This window comes from Pimephales promelas, chromosome 19 (genome assembly GCF_988280905.1).
Source record: "Pimephales promelas chromosome 19, fPimPro1.hap1.1, whole genome shotgun sequence".
Taxonomy (NCBI): Eukaryota; Metazoa; Chordata; class Actinopteri; order Cypriniformes; family Leuciscidae; genus Pimephales; species Pimephales promelas.
In genome coordinates, this window is record NC_142787.1 from 25,129,313 (window position 1) to 25,148,099 (window position 18,787).

General features: G+C 34.7%; 2 protein-coding genes across 2 annotated transcripts in view; both read left to right on the forward strand.

Moving 5' to 3' along the window:
* The window catches only part of jam3b (junctional adhesion molecule 3b), a 34,410-nt gene extending 27,290 nt beyond the window's left edge, over window positions 1-7,120 (forward strand). The window contains exons 2-9 of the mRNA XM_039687247.2: window positions 728-796; window positions 895-1,008; window positions 2,763-2,915; window positions 3,293-3,495; window positions 5,381-5,480; window positions 5,560-5,689; window positions 6,471-6,525; window positions 6,950-7,120. Of these exons, the coding sequence (XP_039543181.2) occupies window positions 728-796; window positions 895-1,008; window positions 2,763-2,915; window positions 3,293-3,495; window positions 5,381-5,480; window positions 5,560-5,689; window positions 6,471-6,525; window positions 6,950-6,985 (860 nt within the window). The 3' untranslated portion in view covers window positions 6,986-7,120. The remainder of the gene's footprint in view (window positions 1-727; window positions 797-894; window positions 1,009-2,762; window positions 2,916-3,292; window positions 3,496-5,380; window positions 5,481-5,559; window positions 5,690-6,470; window positions 6,526-6,949) is intronic.
* Window positions 7,121-11,725: 4,605 nt separating this feature from the next.
* On the forward strand, window positions 11,726-16,717 carry LOC120490364 (E3 ubiquitin-protein ligase rififylin). The gene is made up of 6 exons (XM_039687843.2): window positions 11,726-11,882; window positions 12,798-12,973; window positions 13,116-13,535; window positions 14,682-14,892; window positions 15,654-15,677; window positions 15,795-16,717. The coding sequence occupies exons 3-6, from the start codon at window positions 13,239-13,241 to the stop codon at window positions 15,977-15,979; spliced, it is 717 nt and encodes a 238-aa protein (XP_039543777.2). The 5' UTR covers window positions 11,726-11,882; window positions 12,798-12,973; window positions 13,116-13,238; the 3' UTR covers window positions 15,980-16,717.
* The last annotated feature ends 2,070 nt before the right edge of the window (window positions 16,718-18,787 follow it).

Here is an 18,787-nt window from a genome sequence, read left to right on the forward strand (position 1 = left end):
CTGAATATATGCTCTATTAGGAAAAAATAAATAAATAAATCACAAAATTACCACAGCCATACAGTGTTTTTTTTATATATTCAATCGCTTATCCATGGTGAACCCAATGCTTTTAACCAACCAGCTTTTCATAGGGAGTTAACCTGTAACCTTTTAAAGTGGTAGAGAAAGTGTTGAGGTTAGGTTGTGTTCTATGCAACTAGAGCAAATGTTTTTCTTCCTCTGTAGAAGAAAGCCATTTAAACACCACATTTTCTTGATGTGGGACAAAAACGAAGAGACGCGCACTTCTAAAAATAGTACGGACTTCAAAGTCGACCTTTTTGATTTAACATGTTTATTAGTGACTATGTGAACTTAGTGAGCCCCTTTGGCCTTCACTTTAAAGCAGTCAGCTGTTATTCATAACACAGAGTGGAGACTGCCAGTCAGCCTCCACAGTTATCTGTGTTGGGACAATTTTACATCAGTGATGTTTGTTGTGAGAGTGAAACTAAAAATGGCTGGTAACATATCCGTTCACAGCTCACAGGGATGCGAAGAATGTGTGCTGTCAGGGTGGAGGGGGACGACTGTTAATTGAGTTTCATGAATCTTTAAAAGAGTTGAGCGTTACCAATATCGCATGTGGTTCAGGTCGCAAGGACACCCCTGAAATGTCGATGGCCGATGTTCAAGTTGTTAATTCAACATGAAACTGATGTTTATCTTCATCTTCTCGTTGCAGGCTACATCAGCACCTTGGCAGTCATCCTCAAGACGACGAATGAAAACCCATGGGTCAATGAGTTTGAGTGTAAGGCCGAGTAATTTAGTCTCTTAAGCTGCGGATTCTGACATTAAACTCAGCATTTGAACTGCTCACATGCTCTCTCGTTTTGTCTTCCCATATAGCAATCGAGCTGTCCTGCATGATAGAGTCGATCACCACTTCTAATCCCAGAATAGAATGGAAGAAGATTAAGAATGGAGAGCCCAGTTATGTATATTTTGAAAAGCAAATAGCAGGTAAACTATGCACTCTTCTGAACACTGTGCCATACAACACATTGATGCATAACATTTTACTGTAAGGTTAGCTAATGCAATATAAAAGTAAACATATCTGTTAATTCTACATATGCTACCGTTCAAATATTTGGGGTTGGGTTTTTATGGATTTATTTGATCAAATTAAAACAGAAAAAGAGCAATATTGTGAAATATGATTACAATTTAAAATAATCTTCTCCTAGTTTATTCCTGTGATTGGGATTTTTTTTTTATAGCATTTTTAGCATCATTACTCTGTTCTTTAATGTCACATGATCATTCAGAAATCATTCTAATATGCTGATTTGCTGCTTGTTACGACCCCTCTAAACTAATCTAGGGGCTAGAGGAGCAACATTAAAGAAAACCTTGTAAAACTGTGGAAATGGTAGTGTGTGTCAAGAAATAATAAGCGAAACCAAACTGCCAATGAAAATAATAATATTTATTATACAAAATATAAGGAATACCAAATGAATAATAAAGTAAATTAGGAACAGTAAGGAAGCTAACAGCCTCCAAAAATATAAACAATTTATATTATGAGAAAACAAAAATAAGTAATAAATAAAATAAAAGAAAGTAAGCAACAATTTACCCTTAAGGAAAAAGGGACTAAAGTGACGCCAAAATAAAGAAAGAAACAAAAGAAAACAATTCTAATTAAATTCAACCCTCTTACCTGGCTAAAGAAAAGGAAAGAAAAAGAATTGTTTCTTCAGCGCCGAGACATTAAGAATTAAGAAACAATAAGAAACATTTATTATTATCAAAGTTGAAAACAGTTAATATTTTTGTGGAAACTGTGATAAATTTTGTTATGGATTTAGAAATCATATATGTCCTTATAATAAATGTCCTTAATGTCAATGATCAATTTAATCTCTGATTTGTAATCACAACATTTTTTCTTTTGTCAAATCAACTTATTTATGTAGTTCAGATAACATAATATTTTGAGTTTCTGATGATTAAATCAATCTCCTTCATTGTATTAACTCAAATTTTCCATTTCAATGAACTTAAATATTTCTTTAAGTTAAACCAACAATATTTTTTACAGTGTGCTTGCAGAATAAATGCATTAATTTCTTAAAAAAAATAAAATAAATAAAAATAATGCTCCCCAAATTTTTAAACATAAGTGTGTCATTATATGTAACATTGTATTTCAATGAAATATAAAGTACTAATTATGAATGAACAATAAACAATTATATTTATACATAAACATTCACACAGATTAATGTTGTAAAAAAGAAAATCATTTTATAAAACAGTTAACAATAACAGCTTACTTGAACAAACCATGAACAATACAGCATTTTAATTAAACAAATAATTTAATCATATAAATTAACATATGGTAAAATATTCTAAACATTAACTGGTTTAGAATATGAAGTGGTTCTATTATACATTATTTATATTGTATTATTATTATTATTACAAATTAACATAAAGCTAGATTAATAAATGCTGTAAAGGAATTGTTCATTTAAGTTCAAGTTAGCTATTGTAACAAATGTTACTGTAAATGTTAAAAACTCATGAAACCTAATACATCAACCAATGTCAATGAACTGAAACGCATTTCCTCACATTACATCAGTGTTTAGTTAGCATTTGGGCTTGGAGTATAAGTTACATCACATTGCATGTAAGGGAACAGCTTTCAGTCCACCTATTTCAACCAACTGTGTTCCTTCTCTCGTTTTCATTTTCTCCAGGTGACCTGGAAAAGAGAGCGAAAATTCGAGAACCTGCAACCTTAGTCATTCTCAACGCAACAAGATCCGACACTGCTAAATACCGCTGTGAAGTCACCGCCCCCAGTGACGAAAAATCCTTCGACGAGGTTTTGATAACACTCGTTGTAAGAGGTGAGCGGTCCCACTCGATCTATTGATTATTGACAACCCCACAGTACTGTGCCCTGTGCTGCAATGTTTTTTTAGAGGAATTTTGAATCTGTTGTAGATTGTTAGTACTTCCCAACTGCTACGATGTAACATGAGATGGAGCGGCCCACCCTTGGCGCACATTTGAGGATGCTTGCTCAAACCCTACAGGGCGTGTCCGGGGCTATATGAGGAAACCTCTGAAACTGCATCTGCGTTTAATCAGGGATCTAAAAGGGGAAAGAGCAGCATGTTCAGTTACCCAGGATGCTTGCAGCCAGAGTCTCTATGGTGCATGTGTGTGAGGATGCTATTGTCTGCGCAATTACGTTAAGATGATTCTCTTGTGTGCCATGCAGTGAAGCCCGTCGTGCCCAGATGTTCCGTACCCAAGTCCGTCCCGGTGGGCAAACCAGCAGAACTGCATTGTGTGGAGGGCGAGGGCTACCCGAAGTCCCAGTACCAGTGGTTCCGTAACAAAGAGGAAATCCCAGAAGACCCCAAGAGCAGCCCAAAGTTCTTCAACTCCACTTACACCCTGAACGGAGAGATGGGCACTCTGGTGAGTTCGGAAAAAGAGGCGATGGGGTAGGCGTAGGTAGGGATATTTTTGGGGAGCCAGTTGATGTGTGATGGGCTCAGCCATGAGGGGAATCTGCTGCCCTCATTTGCACATTCCAGAGTGCCATTCTCCACCATTTGTACTTGGTGCCCTCGACAACCTTCACACCACTTTTTTAAAGTTTGACCGGCGCTGGAGCACAGCCTCTTCCCCCTAAGGAGGCAAAGTCTGAAGGCCCGACTGGGTCCTTAAAGATCTGCCAGAACCTCGTTTGACACCTCTGTCTTACTTTTTATAACATCGCGCCACAATTAGAAAGATGCTTCCAGTAGAGCCCGACCGATAAAGGATTTTGAAGGCCGATACCGATTTCAGAAAGGCGCAACAAAATATTAACAGATTTCCCTAACATTAGTTATTTGTAGTTATTTATGAGTTTTAACTAAAATAATATGATAATATGAAATAAAATAATAATTAGTCCCTACATTGCCTTATAGTTATAAGCTACCTTATAATTACAATGTCAGCTTGCTTATCCCTTTACCAGCACTTTTTGACAATACTCATGACATGGTTGAAGCGTGATTCGTCCGTTTTTATTTTATTTTTTAGAAATATTCATTTATCAGCCATTATAACTGCCGATACCGATATTTTAGAAAATAAAAAAATACCTGTCGATAATATCGGCCTGCCGAAATATCGGTCTGGCTCTAGCTTCCAGGTTACACACAGATTTTTTTGTTTTAATCTAGGTTTTTTTTTTTTGATTAAAGGATCCTTAAGTTTTTGTTTACATTTCATCATGTCATATTTATTCAGCTTAATCCATTTTTGGTTCCTAATTTTAGGTTCCTAATTTTACATTTAAATTGATGCAAGAGTTGATTGAAACCAAATATTTACACCATTTAGGATATTTTCTATCCTGCGATGCAGTTTTTTTTTTTCAACAGTGCATTTTAAATAAAACGTGTAATTATTGCTATAATGCACAATTAAAAAAACTTTATTAATCCTTCAGTATTTTGTTGACAACACTGCTGCTTAGAAACACCCTATATACAGCTCAAACGTTTAGGGCTGGTCAGATTTATTTATGTTTTAAAAAAGTCTCTGCAACACTTTACACTAAGTTATCATTTGTTATCAATAGTTAATGTATTAACTGACATGATCTAACCATGAACAATACATTTGTTACTGTAATTTTGTTCATCTTTTTTAACGTTAGTTAATAAAAAATACAGCTTTTCATGTTAGTTCAGTGCATTCACTTATTTCAACAAGATTTTAATCATGTAAATGTTGAAATTAACATTAACAAAGATTAATAAATGCTGTATAAGTGCCGTTCATTATTAGTTCATGCTAACTAATGTACTGAAGTCTCTTATGCTCACCAAGCCTGCATTTATTTGATTAAAAATACCATAACAATACCGTAAAAATTTTACTGTAAAAATACCGTAAACAGTAATATTGTGAAATGTTATTACAATTTAAAAACCTATAACTATTTCCAATTTGAATATAATATCAATGTAATTCCTGTGATGGCAAAGCTGGATTTTCAGCATCATTACTCCAGGCTTCGGTGTAACGTGATCCCTCAGAAATCATGATTTGGTGCTCAGGAAATTCTTTTGGTGCTTAATTCTTTTCCCCAGGATTCTTTGTTTAATAGAAAGCTCACTTTTGATCAATTCAATGTGTTATTGCAGAATAAAAGAAGACATTTCTTTAAAAAATAAATAAATAAATATGTATATATATATATATATATATATATATATCTTACTGACCTTAACCTTTTGAACACCACTGTAGGTCATTATGGGAAATGATTTGTCAACTTAAATGACTAATTTATGCTCTTCAGAAATTCAGTGCGGTCAGGAAGGAGGATGCGGCAGAGTACTACTGTAGAGCCAAGAATGAGGCTGGGTTCTCTGAATGTGGACCGCAGTTGATGGAAGTTTGTACGTATTTATATTACCTTTTCACATGGGACAGGACACCCCTCAAATCCATGATCTCACACTTTGCCTTTTTTTCTAGATGATATCAACATTGCTGGAATTATCCTGGGTGTAGTGGTTGTGGTGACCGTCCTTCTGTGTATAACAGTGGGCATCTTCTGTGCCTATAAACGAGGCTACTTCACCAGCCAGAAGCAGACGGGAAACAAGTAAGCGCATGACTTTGACAGTGACTTCCGTCTGAGTCACACTCAGTCCCAGAGCAGTTTTGACTCACCGTTTCATAGCTTTTACCCATTTCGTCACCAAAGAAACTCCTGAATGTTCCCAGCTTATCCTTAACATCACATTTAGCTTGTTCAGAAATAGGAAATACATGTCGTTTTAAAGGGGTGATGAACTGAGAAATAAAATTTTCCTTGCGCTTTTGACATCTAAGAGGTGATCATAATATTATAAGAATATCCTGTAAGTTTCAGAACTGAAAACGTCCTTGTTAGTCCAATAAAAGCTTTTATTGACACGAGGCTCAGCAAACGACTCGGGGAACTATGACGTCAAAGAGGATAAAACACCACCCCGCAGAAGAAGATCGACGCCTACTTCAACACGGCCGGTTTAGCCCCGCCCACCGATTCTCGCATTACACGCATAGCTAAATAACATAGATTCCTACCTCGTGATGACAAACCGGCTTGAGAGTGAAACTCATTATAATATGCAAAACTGTTATCCACTCACAGCAGTGGGCGTATACTTCCAAGTCTTCAATGCGAGACGCCCATAAAAACCGAGCCAAGCTCAAAACTAGGGTAGAAAATAGCTTATTACTTATTCATTTGGATGTTTTTTAATGTAAAAACCAAGCGAATGTCATAAATTGATCTCAGACAACAATATAAAACAATTTAAAAAGCCAGTTGATGACCCCTTTAATAAATACTAATGTGATATAGTGGTGACTGACTGCTTAATGTTTTGTTTTCTTAGTTACAAAACTCCAGCAAAAGGAGATGGAGTGGACTATGTCAGAACAGAAGATGAGGTAGGTGGAAATCAAGAGATTTTTATTTACTTATTAAAGGGATAATCCACTTTTTTTTGGAAATAGGCTCATTTACCACTCCCCCAGAGTTAACCAGTTGAGTTTTACCGTTTTCTGATCCATTCAGCCGATTTTCTGATATTTAGAAGAATATCAGTAACCAGACAGTTTCTGGTCTCATTGACTTCCATAGTATATTTTTTTCCTACTATGGAAGTCAATGAGACCAGAAACTGTCTGGTTACTGATATTCTTCTAAATATCAGAAAATCGGCTGAATGGATTCGAAAACGGTAAAACTCAACTGTTTAACTCTGGGAGTCTTAAAGTGGAGGATCCCTTTAAGGCTTCCAAGAGCTTAAGAAATTCTGAGAAAATTCAAAGAATCAGTTAAACCTCCTTAACTCAATCTCCTGTCTTTCAGGGGGATTTCCGACACAAATCCTCATTTGTCATCTGAGTGGAGGAAGACGGACGGATGATGGAAGAATTACATTTAAAGTTATTGGCACTATTATACCTCGCAGACACAAATCCCCCAAATGTGGACACCGATGTCGGAGCTGCCATGGCACGTGCCTTGCTTTTTGGCACGTCTGCAACGACACAATTTGTATTTGCCAAAGGTGACAAATAATCATGTCTGATCACTGTTTAAAGACACTAGATATTTATTGTTTCTTTAATTCAACTTTTACAACCCCTTTTTACAGCTGACTAAAATTTTGCCAGAACCCAATATACAGCAAGAAAACGTTTTAACTGTAATTTTGAAAAACAAAAAAAAAACTATAAAAAAAAAAACATTTGTTTTGTACTAGCTAAATTTGTCAGACTATTTTTGATGGAATATATTTTAAAATGCCTATAGTAAAAATTGTTTTACTTTTTTAAATATTTTGTAAAATACTAACATAGAAGCAAGTTTTTTTTTTTTTTTTTTTGGACTAATTTGAGGGTGAGAGAAACCATTCCCACCCACTTCACATCTTTGGTTTTAGCAATTGGACATGCAAATAATGTACCAGACCACTTGACGTTGTGGATGTTTCAAATCCTTTCAACGGCATATCCAACGACAGCGGCTTCAATCAAAGGTCTTATGTGCTTATACTATTCTGCTGGGGTTTCTTGTTAATAGTGAAAGGACGTTCCATGTTCATGTTTGTAGATAGTCTTAGACAGTGAGTATCTTTGGAAAAACACCAGCAAAAAAGCTGGAGAATATTTTGAAAGACCAGTGCTGCGTATTCTTGATTTTAAGTGTCCTTCTATGCTAGCTGTTTATTTTGTATATAGTGAAAATACGGTCTAGGTTTTATTATTTTTTTATTATTGTTTCTTCTTCTTCTCTCTCTGTGATTTTTTTTTTTCTTTTTCTTCTTATGTGAGTGAGAAATGCTCTCAATGTTACTTTTTAACATAACAGGGTTTGTATGTTGACTAACTGGTTGTATATAGATCCACTGTGAGCTACACTGTGCATAAGAAGTTTTTGGTTTTACTAAACGTTGAATGAGGCAAATATGACACTCTTTCCATGAAAAAATTGGTCATGGTAGAGAGGGGATCTGCCTTATTAAATACGTTATTAAAACAAAAAGCCTGGAACCATGTAAACTTAACTTTTCTTCCGTAGCAATGATTATGGATATATTTGGACTATTCACACATAATTTTGATTTTGAAGAGTACAATCAGCTGAAACTGAATGCTTTTGTCAATATGTTATGAGTAAAACCTGCCACGTGCTCAGAAATATTCAACCTCTGAAAAGAATCATAAATCATTCCTCTTAAGTGCCTTCATGTGTAGACAGTGACAATAATGCAGTTTTCAATCACTACATGCTGTAGCAGTTAATTGGAATATGCAGAACAATTTTTTCTAATTCACTTCTCACATCACTCTTAAATCAGGTCAATATTTCGAAAAGATCAGGTGTTTGAGAGGAATGATAATGTTCTGCGCTCACCCACTCTTTTGGTATATTTGATATCTGGTAATATCTCACATATCTGATCTTTTTTATTTTTTGTAAATAGACCTGTTGTTGTGAATTGATTTTGGGGAATTCTTTTTTTCTTTCTTTTTAGCTATTCTATTATGTATTAGTGCCTAAATGTAGATTGAAATAATGTTTCAGGAGGACAGAGCACTAGTGTTATTTCAGCAGATGGAATCGGAGTTTTATAGTTTCACTAGACACAAATGATTTATAATTGGTTTGATATAGAAAGTTAGAAAGCTAGGTACATTTTGAGTCACAGCCCAATTCAGTACTATATTCCCTGTATATGGAGTAGGCTACTGTGAGGGGAACAGAAAATAAGGTATTTTGTGGGTTTGGGGAAAAAAGCAGGGCGAGCTGTACCAAATACTGACTGCCAAAAGAGCATTTTCTACAATTCCAGTATTATTCTGCTCTCAGATCTTTCTTTTTTTTAATTTTGATTGTAACTCTTGAGAAAGATTTTTTTGGAGGCTGAGCTTTTTTTTTTAAGTTTCCATGGAGTTTGTGGTTGTTTTGGAGACAGCTGGAATTTTAAATGAAACATATTTCATTCACTGAATTCATGTAATGTCCCATTGGCCATTGGTTTGGGACCGGTACAAATCCTCTGTGAATTCTTGAACAGTATGTTTGTGATTAATAAAACTCACTTCTTAAATTCAGTATGTTGTCTTTATTTTAAAATGAATTCATTGTTTTCTAAAATAGATTTGACATTTCTTATATATAAATGCAAAACATAAAAGGATAATTTGAAGAAGCACTCAGGGATTTTTACACATAAAAAAATAAACAATGGTTTACAAAGTCATGTACACTCCCATGAAATGAAGGCTCCAGATATCAGCAGGCTAATAACCCCAAATTATTTTTTAATTTTATTTATTTATTGACATGGAAGGGTCACCTCATGGGAGCTGCCATATGCAGCCAAGGTCACATGACCAGCAGAAAATGTCTCACATTATCACATAATTCCCGTTTTTCATCTTATCTCCACTTAGTGAATAAATTCAGCTTGTCAATTCAAGTAGGCGACTGCAATAACAGTCAATGGAACATGAACAAAAGCATGAGTGCCCCTTTAAATAATTTAAGAAACCGATACTTGTAGGACTATTGTCGATATTAATCATGATGATAGTTTGGTTTCAGGTCAAAAGGGCAAATAAATGGTTTCGCTAGTCCACAAATGGCTTACATTTATAATATCAGAGCTGCCAACTTATCAGTGTAGCTTGGCGTGAGACTTCTCCAACCGCGGATATTTTACCTAATTTGCGGTAGGCCTTAGAACTAGTCGATCTCGAGTGCCTCGACAGATAGACCTAATAGATAAACTCATCTTTCAGGCTTGACATAGCAGCGTGAGAAATTAGGATTGTGGCGTGAGAGCGTGAGAATTTCCTCAATTGCGTGAGTCTCACGCTGAATGCGTGAGAGTTGGGCAGCCCTGTTTATAATATTTTGGTTGTTGCTAAAACTGCCCACTCTTACTCCCCTTAAGCACACAGTAACGTATGTGTCGGACACAATCCACTTGTTACACCCAACAGTCGCCTCAAATAGGATTTGGAGGTAACCTGATTAACGAGCTAGTTCAAACCAGCAGCTCTGCTGGAGAGCCATGACTGAGGAGGGATTCACCTCTGATCCACTGACCTCTCTGGATTAGTCTAGAGGTTGTTTGGTCAGTAAACAGCTATGGATCTCCGGACCTTCTAGGCTACTCGACGTTTGGTAAACAGCGCACTCTTCTGGTGTAGAAAAAAAGGTAAGGTTTCAGGGAGTGCATTCTTCTTCTTCTGAAAGAGGATTAGAATAAAAAACAGGATTAGAATAAAAACAAAAATGATAAAATTATCCATTAATTTTTAATTTGACCAAAAAATATCAGCAAAATATAAAGCTGACAATACCAGCTACTACAGCTCGTTGACAATATCAGCCACTACAGCTCATCTCTTTTTCACATGTTTTCTACAATTTGATTGTCATGCAACAAAAACAAAGTAAGCAATATATCAAGTACAATATCAAAATTAATTGAATGCAAGGATGCATTACATTAATCACAAATTACAATAAAGACTTTTTTAAATACAAAACAAATTGTATTAATGGTCCAATTTTAAATATTTTTTAAATAACCTTATTCACCAATTAATACAACAATTTCAAAATCAGATATTACGTAAAAGGAGTTTGATAGAGCAAGTAGTGTTTACACCTGCTGATTTTTATCATCACTGAAACACTTTGCCACTCCTTTTCACTCAAAGGGTCTGCAGAATATATTTTTACTGAAATAGTGTTATGAGCGAGTCACTAAATCATCCCATTTCATGACTTCCCAAAACAGTGTATATAATATGTATTTATATAAGATTATAGATAGATAGATAGATAGATAGATAGATAGATAGATAGATAGATAGATAGATAGATAGATAGATAGATAGATAGATAGATAGATAGATAGATAGATAGATAGATTTTGAATGTAACTAATGATTATAATATCTTGTTACTGATGAGATGATGTGTTTGTGATACTGATGTGTTTTCTATATTATTTATTATTACTCATATAATATAATATAATATAATATATTATACACTATTACTATATATTTATCCACGCCATTGTCTGTTTTTATTTTATAAATATATTTTATAAATATAAATTTTGTCTAACATTGTAGTATGAGCCCAGTTGATGGCAGTATAGATCACTGGTACATTAGCAAGGGGGAAAAAACAACTGTGTTGCCAAATCTCGCTAGTAAAATAAACACCCTGGTCTGACAAAATTACATTGTGGAAGGCTCTACAATCGAGATTCATTGTAGAATGTAGTAGTTCATAAAACATATTTCCGTTTTTTGGCAACTTCGTAAATTAATGTATAATAATGTATATTAATGAAAGTCATCAGGCCTAAGTTTAATTTATTATTTGTATGTAATTATTTTGTTTTTATTTAGGCTATATTTGTTAAATTAATATATAATTTATTTCAATGTATACTTCTTGGATTTACTGTGGTGTTTTTAACAATGATAATGCTGTTTGTTATTTGAAGAGCATTCTTAAAAAGTTTATAAAAATTACCAAACATGGCAACACGGGAGTAACCCCCCCTCACTCAGACAGGCTCCGGATTTTCTCGCGTGATTACACGTTCTGACGTCATGCTTCTTTGCGTTAGTCGAGAGAACTGCAGAGCGATTTCACCTATATTTCTCTACAGAGCGTTTTTCCTATAGTATTTTATCTTAATGCGTTCCCGATTAAACACATATATTATGGCTGTAAAAGGACTTTGCAACGGATATTTTGGGTAAGATTTCAAACGCATTCAGTTACCTTAATTATATTCTGCAATATACTGTCTATGGCTGTGTCTCAAACCCCAGTGAGCTGCCTACCTAGACAGCATTTTTGGGCATTATAAGCGCCTATTCCGGTAAAGTTGTCTTGGTAGGCAGCTCTTTAGGTTCTTGCATACCTCTGCAAATGTCATAGTTACTGCAACACAATAATGTTTAATAGAGAAATCTCCGTATTGTTGTACTTTACCATGACTTGGACAACGAGCAGGGCCAAAGTGACCTGCCCTTTTTACTTTCTTTCTTTCTTTTTTTTTAAATCATACTTGATTTTGTTAAATTACCTTAATAAGCCAATGTGAAACATACACTCACTATAGTTCACTTTCAAATTAGCAAAGCCGTTAGCACTATTACAACGATTACAAATTGGTTTCAGTAATTTAAATAAAACTGAAATAAGTGTTAAATGGATAAATTAAAATGAAAAAAAAAATGTTAATAAAACATTTAATGGTATATAATTAATACTGACTGATAACCCTTTTAAAAATGCCCAGCCAGGTTACATTCGCAGACTATATAATATGAAGAAGAAATGTTTACTTTGCTCTTGGATGCTGAAAATGTTTAGATACTATTACTGTAATTTATATTTGTTTAGTTTAATCTGCAGGTATTTTATTAGTTAGGCTGGCTAATCAATATTGAAGTGTTTTTTTTTTTTATTTAAGTTTCTATGTTGGGTTGAGTTTGATAGTTTACTGTATATGTTGGGTTGAGTTTGATAGGATCACTTCCCTTAGTCCTTCATCATATAGCCACATTTGCTGTAGGTAAATATTAAATAATAGCAAACACAAACAATTTGACTGATAAGTTACCTATTCACGTCTATATTTTCCATTCCTGTGTTGTATGTGCAGGATGAGTTGTGCAGAACTCATGTTATAGCTTGCTCTGTGTGGACATCACCGCCACCGTGGAAGAAAACGGCAGCTCGTGGCACCAGGCCTACACAAACTCGGGCACCAGCCCCCTACCAGCACCACCCGAACACTTGTGCAAGGCCTGCCGAGGCCAGTTTGACTCCTCAAGAACGGTAAATCAGGTTAAGTCTACTCAAATTCTGCCGTTAAAGCATAAAAATCTGTGTGCTCTCACTGATATCTTTGGATTGAAATCAGCAAAAATGCTTAAATCTGTTTAGATTATGTACATATTATGTGTTTTGCATTTCTTAGCATGTCTGCGTGGACTGCAAGAACAACTTTTGCAGCCGCTGCTCGGTGCAGGTGGATCTCCGGCCGCGGCTGTGCCACACCTGTCAGCGGCTCCACTGCACCTTCTTTGAGCGGGCAGAGTTGATGAGGCTGAAGGTGAAGGACCTCCGTGACTATCTCCACCTGCACCAAACCCCCACGCAGATGTGCCGAGAGAAGGAGGAGCTGGTGGAGCTGGTGCTGGCTCAACAGACTCCCAGAGGCAGCGGAAGCGCCCAATCCCACTCACAGCCGCCTGTGCCTCCTCTGCCTTCCCATCCACTTGCAGAATCTGAACCCCTCACGGAGGAGGAGGAGGAGGAGGATGAAGAGGAGGAGGAGGAAGAAGAAGAAGGAGATGGAGAAGAGGGTGAGGAAGATGATGAAGATGATGAGGAAGAGGTATGTGAACAACTATTTCCGTTATGTCATCACTGCATTTCTCAATGTATTAGTAGCCTCTCATCGTGATGCAATCATGTTTTATCTGTGGGATTGACAACCACATTTATTTCAAAACAGTACCTCGAATACTGTCTGCATTATGAATGTGCTACGGGACTCGAATATCGATTGGACTCAAAGTGATATAAAACTGTCTTATCACTTTTGACACGACAAGAGTCCAAACGAGACGCGTGTTCATTCGTCAAATCTTCATTAACCAACAGTAGCTTAGATCTGGGTGGAGAGCGGAGCATTTGAGTCGTGTGAAAAACACAAAATTGATGGGAGCAATACAGTGACAGTGTTTTTCGTTACCAAAATTACAACCCGCAACACACAGTAAATTAGGACTGGACCCGAATATTCGAATATTCGTTCGGTGGGTTGGTATTCGATTTGAAAATATGACATTCGAATATTCGGTTTATTTTTTTATTTATTTATTTTTTGCCGCATTCCACTCGAAACGGCTCTCATTCGTGCTTGAATATGTTTTACACTATAAAATCTGGTGGAATATAATACAACATATATAATATAATACATATAACTTCATTATAGCTACTTAATAAATGTATTTGCTTCTTGGACTACTAAAAGTGTTCCTGCAATGGGAGTATAACGCAGCGGAGTTTGTATGGACAGAAGTGCATGAGCTTGTATTTTGGGTTAAGCTGCGTTGCTTTGACATTGTGGAAAATAGAATAATAGAAACAAATGTATTATCCTTTTTACCTGTTCACATTTTCGTTTTTCTTTATTTAAATTTCGTTTTTCTATATTTAAGTTATTTGTTTTTTTTATTATTATCATTTTTATTTATTTAAATTTCATTTTTATTAATTTTTATTTATTTAAATATTTATTTATTTAAATGTATTTTATTTATTCAGTGCACATCCTAGAGACGTGATAAACAACTAGTTGTCCAGTCCGGTTCTGTTCACACAGCACTTTTTCCCTAAAAAAAGCGGTTGCGAGTCCTAAGTTCATTGATTGAATGTGGTTGTTGTCACTCCCACAAATAACTGAACTGTGTGTGAATATAACTGTTTTAAGGACTGACAACAGTATTCTGTTGCTGTGTGAATATGTTCTTAGTCAACAGACAGCGAGGAGACGCTGGTGCACAGCAGAAGAGCCTCTCTGTCTGACCTGAGCCGGGTGGAGGACATCGAAGGCCTCAGCGTGCGGCAACTGAAAGAGATTCTGGCACGCAACTTTGTGAACTATCAGGGCTGCTGTGAGAAATGGGAACTAATGGAGAAGGTCACCCTCCTCTTTAATGATCAGAAAGACCTTCATAACCTGGGTATGTTTTTCTGTATGATCGCCCTGAAACTATAATGGTGGTGGCAACCAACAGATTGTTTTGATTATTAAGAGTTTTGTTTTATTTAATTTATAATGGTATTCAAAAATGCATTAAAATGTTTTACAAAAATATTATTGGTTAATGTTAATGCTTTTTTTTCAAATATATAATATATATATATATATATATATATATATATTTTAAAGATATTACTTTTATTCAGCAAGGATGCATTAAATTGATAAAAAGTGACATTTATAATGTTTACAAAAGATTTCTATTTCAAATAAATGCTGTTCTTTTGAACTTTTTTTCAATATATCATAAATATTCTTCTATGAAATAAGATTGGAATAAATTTGTAATAAATGCAACTAAAAAACATCAGTTTATAATATAGTTACACTACCATTCAGAAGTTTGGGGTCAGTAAGATTACTTTTATTCAGCAAGGATGAATTAAATTGATCAAAAGTGACATTTATAATGTTTACAAAAGATTTCTATTTCAAATAAATGCTGTTCTTTTGAACTTTCTATTCATTTAGGAATCCTGAAAATACTTAGCATACTTGCCACAAAAATATGAAGCAGCTCAATCACAATTTCAACAATGATAATAATAAGAAATGTTTCTTGGGCATCAAATCTGCATATTAGAATGATTTCAGAAGGATAGTGTAACTTAAAGCATCATAGTCTATTTTTTATTTTTCATCAAACTCTACTGAAATTGACATCTTTTTTTTTACTTTCAGTGTCAAATACAAAAACAGAAGCAGGTATGTTTTATGGATACCATGGCAGTTACTCCCAAAATGCTAAATCCAAAATACCATTCCTGAATTTGTGTGGGATAATACTATTTTTACATATTGAATCTCTCACCGTTCTTCCAGCTGATCCTGCCGAACCCAGCGGCCAGGAGGAGAACATGTGTAAGATCTGCATGGATTCCCCCATTGACTGCGTGCTGCTGGAGTGCGGCCACATGGTCACGTGCAGCAAATGCGGGAAACGTATGAACGAGTGTCCCATCTGCCGACAGTACGTGGTTCGGGCCGTGCACGTCTTCAGATCGTGAAATTCAGGTGCAAAGAGACAGACTGCCCACTACAGGTTGTTGCTTTTTCACACATTGAGCAACATTTTGTCCATGTTTTCTTTGATTATATTCCATTTTGCTGCTTTATTTACAAGTTTACATGATAAAATGCACTTATTTGTACAATAGTGCTAAATTGTGGCTTTGGAGTGTTTAATACATTTGTTGACTTCTGCACTTTTTTTATTTTTAATTAGTAGTCTTTTTTCTTTATATCCATCCTACATAGAGTTCACTTAAGAGCCTCAAGACGTGTGTCTGATATCTGTATAAACAACACCGTATTTAAATGTGTGGAAATTTCGGGGATGTGAAAACAGGGTAAGATGGTTGAGTTTAAATTTAATTCGGAGCACTTATTCTAATGTTGTTTCGGTGTTTAAGTTTGTACAATAGTTTAAGTTCAGTTCAATTTACACATGGTACCAGTACTGGTACCCGTTTCTAGTGAATAGGTGCTATTTTCCAGGCTCTGTGCACTTGTAGATCACAGACCATCCTGTGTCATGCTTTGGCCTTGACTTCATATCTTGGGCAGATTTCGTCCAAACTGCCAAGAGACCTTTTTCTGTCTTAAAATTTGCTTCAGTACATTCTTCTTTTTTATGGTGGCTAGTTCTCCACCATTTCTAGTAATACTAACAAGTCAGTGTTGGTCACAAGGTGCTCATTATTGTTTAATTGTTTTGTTGTATGATAAAGTGTTAACCTAATAAAGAGCGAAAAACATTAATTATAACTTCATTTGTTCAAAAAAATCTTTCATACTCAGACTTGAATACTCAGATTTATGGAGGAACAATGTTTTGATTACTCATGTGAAGTATGATTAAAATTGCAAGTTTATGAATGTATCATAATTGTGGTTATATAGCAATGTTTTTGTTTGAAATCTTTCTTTCCCATTGGCTGAGAGAAATGTGGCATATCATTGAGTCCATGCTTTTCTGAGCTGAATGTAGAAGACACGGAGATCCTTCTAAAGCATATATCCCATCTCTTAAACGCAAATGAGACATCTGGCTTAAAAACGGCTATCTTTTCGATTTTTTTTCACTTATTATATAAAAATTTTGAGAGGATATGCAACCTGTACAAATTCATTATTTTAATAGCTTTGGCTTTTTATGTATTTTCTATTGCTGTCAAATCAATTAATCGCATCTAACATAAAAGTTTTGTTTGTATAATATATATATATATATATATATATATATATATATATATATATATATATATGCTGTAAAAAGTTCCTGCCTTAAGTTTTTAAGTACAATCAACATGGATGTATTGATTTGATAGCACTAATATATATATATATATATATATATATATATATATATGTATGTGTAAATAAGCACACATATATATTATTCGTTTATAAACTTTATGTTAGATGCGATTAACTGATTTGACAGCACTAGTATTTTCATTTTTAGCAAACATGATAAACCTAAAAGATCTCAATGACCCACTCATTGTTTTTCTAGTTGGTGTAAATGTCTAGTCAATCCAAACCCAGCATGGCCTTACACTTCCATAACCTTCCCACTATATATTTAAAACAAAAACTGATGATGAACAGACACATGGAAAGACATTTTGTGAGTGATGAGTGCTCTGCTCTCAAGACATAGATCAGTTCTCTGGTACTTGAAGCTTTCATTGTGTGCTTCAACAGCTCTAATTTTACAATAAATAAATCAAAATAAATGGGTAGTATGTAATTTACATGTTAAGTATACGCCTCTTGTTAAAAAACATGTAATTTTTGTTATATAATAGCAAAGGTGCCCGTGTGTGTATGTATGTGCCAAGTGGAGTTATATCCCTTGAAATATTAGTAGGTTGTGATGCGGTCTGAAATATTTACTTAAATGTGAAAATAAATATGATCTAAATCTCAATTAAAACTTAAAAGTAACATTAAAAAAATGTGAAGTATAGCATTATTTGGAAGCTAAAGTGTCTTTGCAAATGTATCTACATTGAATGCAGCACTGAGAAATTGTGCAAAAAGAAATAATAATAAGTCAAGTAAAACATTGGATGTGTATCTAGACAAGCATTATGAAAAAAACAAGCATATGAGGAAAAAAATGAGCTCTGCATGCATTAAGCAAAAGAAAAAGATATGAAATACTATTGAAAGGTGCTTAGAAATGCTTGAATAAAGTTTTCCAGGTTGAGTGGAGACACTGGATTATGTATTAACTTTTGCATATATCATTTTGTAAATTGTTTGGTTTTGTTTGTTTTAAGATTATTTGAGACTGTGACTTTTTTCGTTTGATCTATATGAAATAATCCAAATCAACTCAAACGCTGTTCCGGATGTGGTAAACATTTATCAATAACTAGCATGCCAGATTGCTAATATTGTCTTAAACATGCAGTGAGCCTGATGTGCTAAATGCTGTAATCCTGTAAAACACTGCTTTGGAAGCCAATAAGGTTTATAATTATTGACAAAGTTATATATTTTTAAATTTGGTTACTATACTGTATGGTTGTTCTTGTGCAATTTTTTTTTTTTTTTGTAACAATAAACAAATGTACAACAGGTGAACATTTGTCATATGGGATTTATTTTTAAAGCTGCAGTCCATAGCTTATTTGGGGGTTAAAAGCAAGTAAAAATGATCCAAAAAGAAACATATTTGAGAAAATACATAACGAGCCAGTGTTCAAAACAATCTGCTTGCCTTATTTCAATTCAAAGCCTTAGGCTTGTAAAAATGTTTTAATAGAGTGCCGAAGTGATGACGTCACTTTGTAGGACAACTC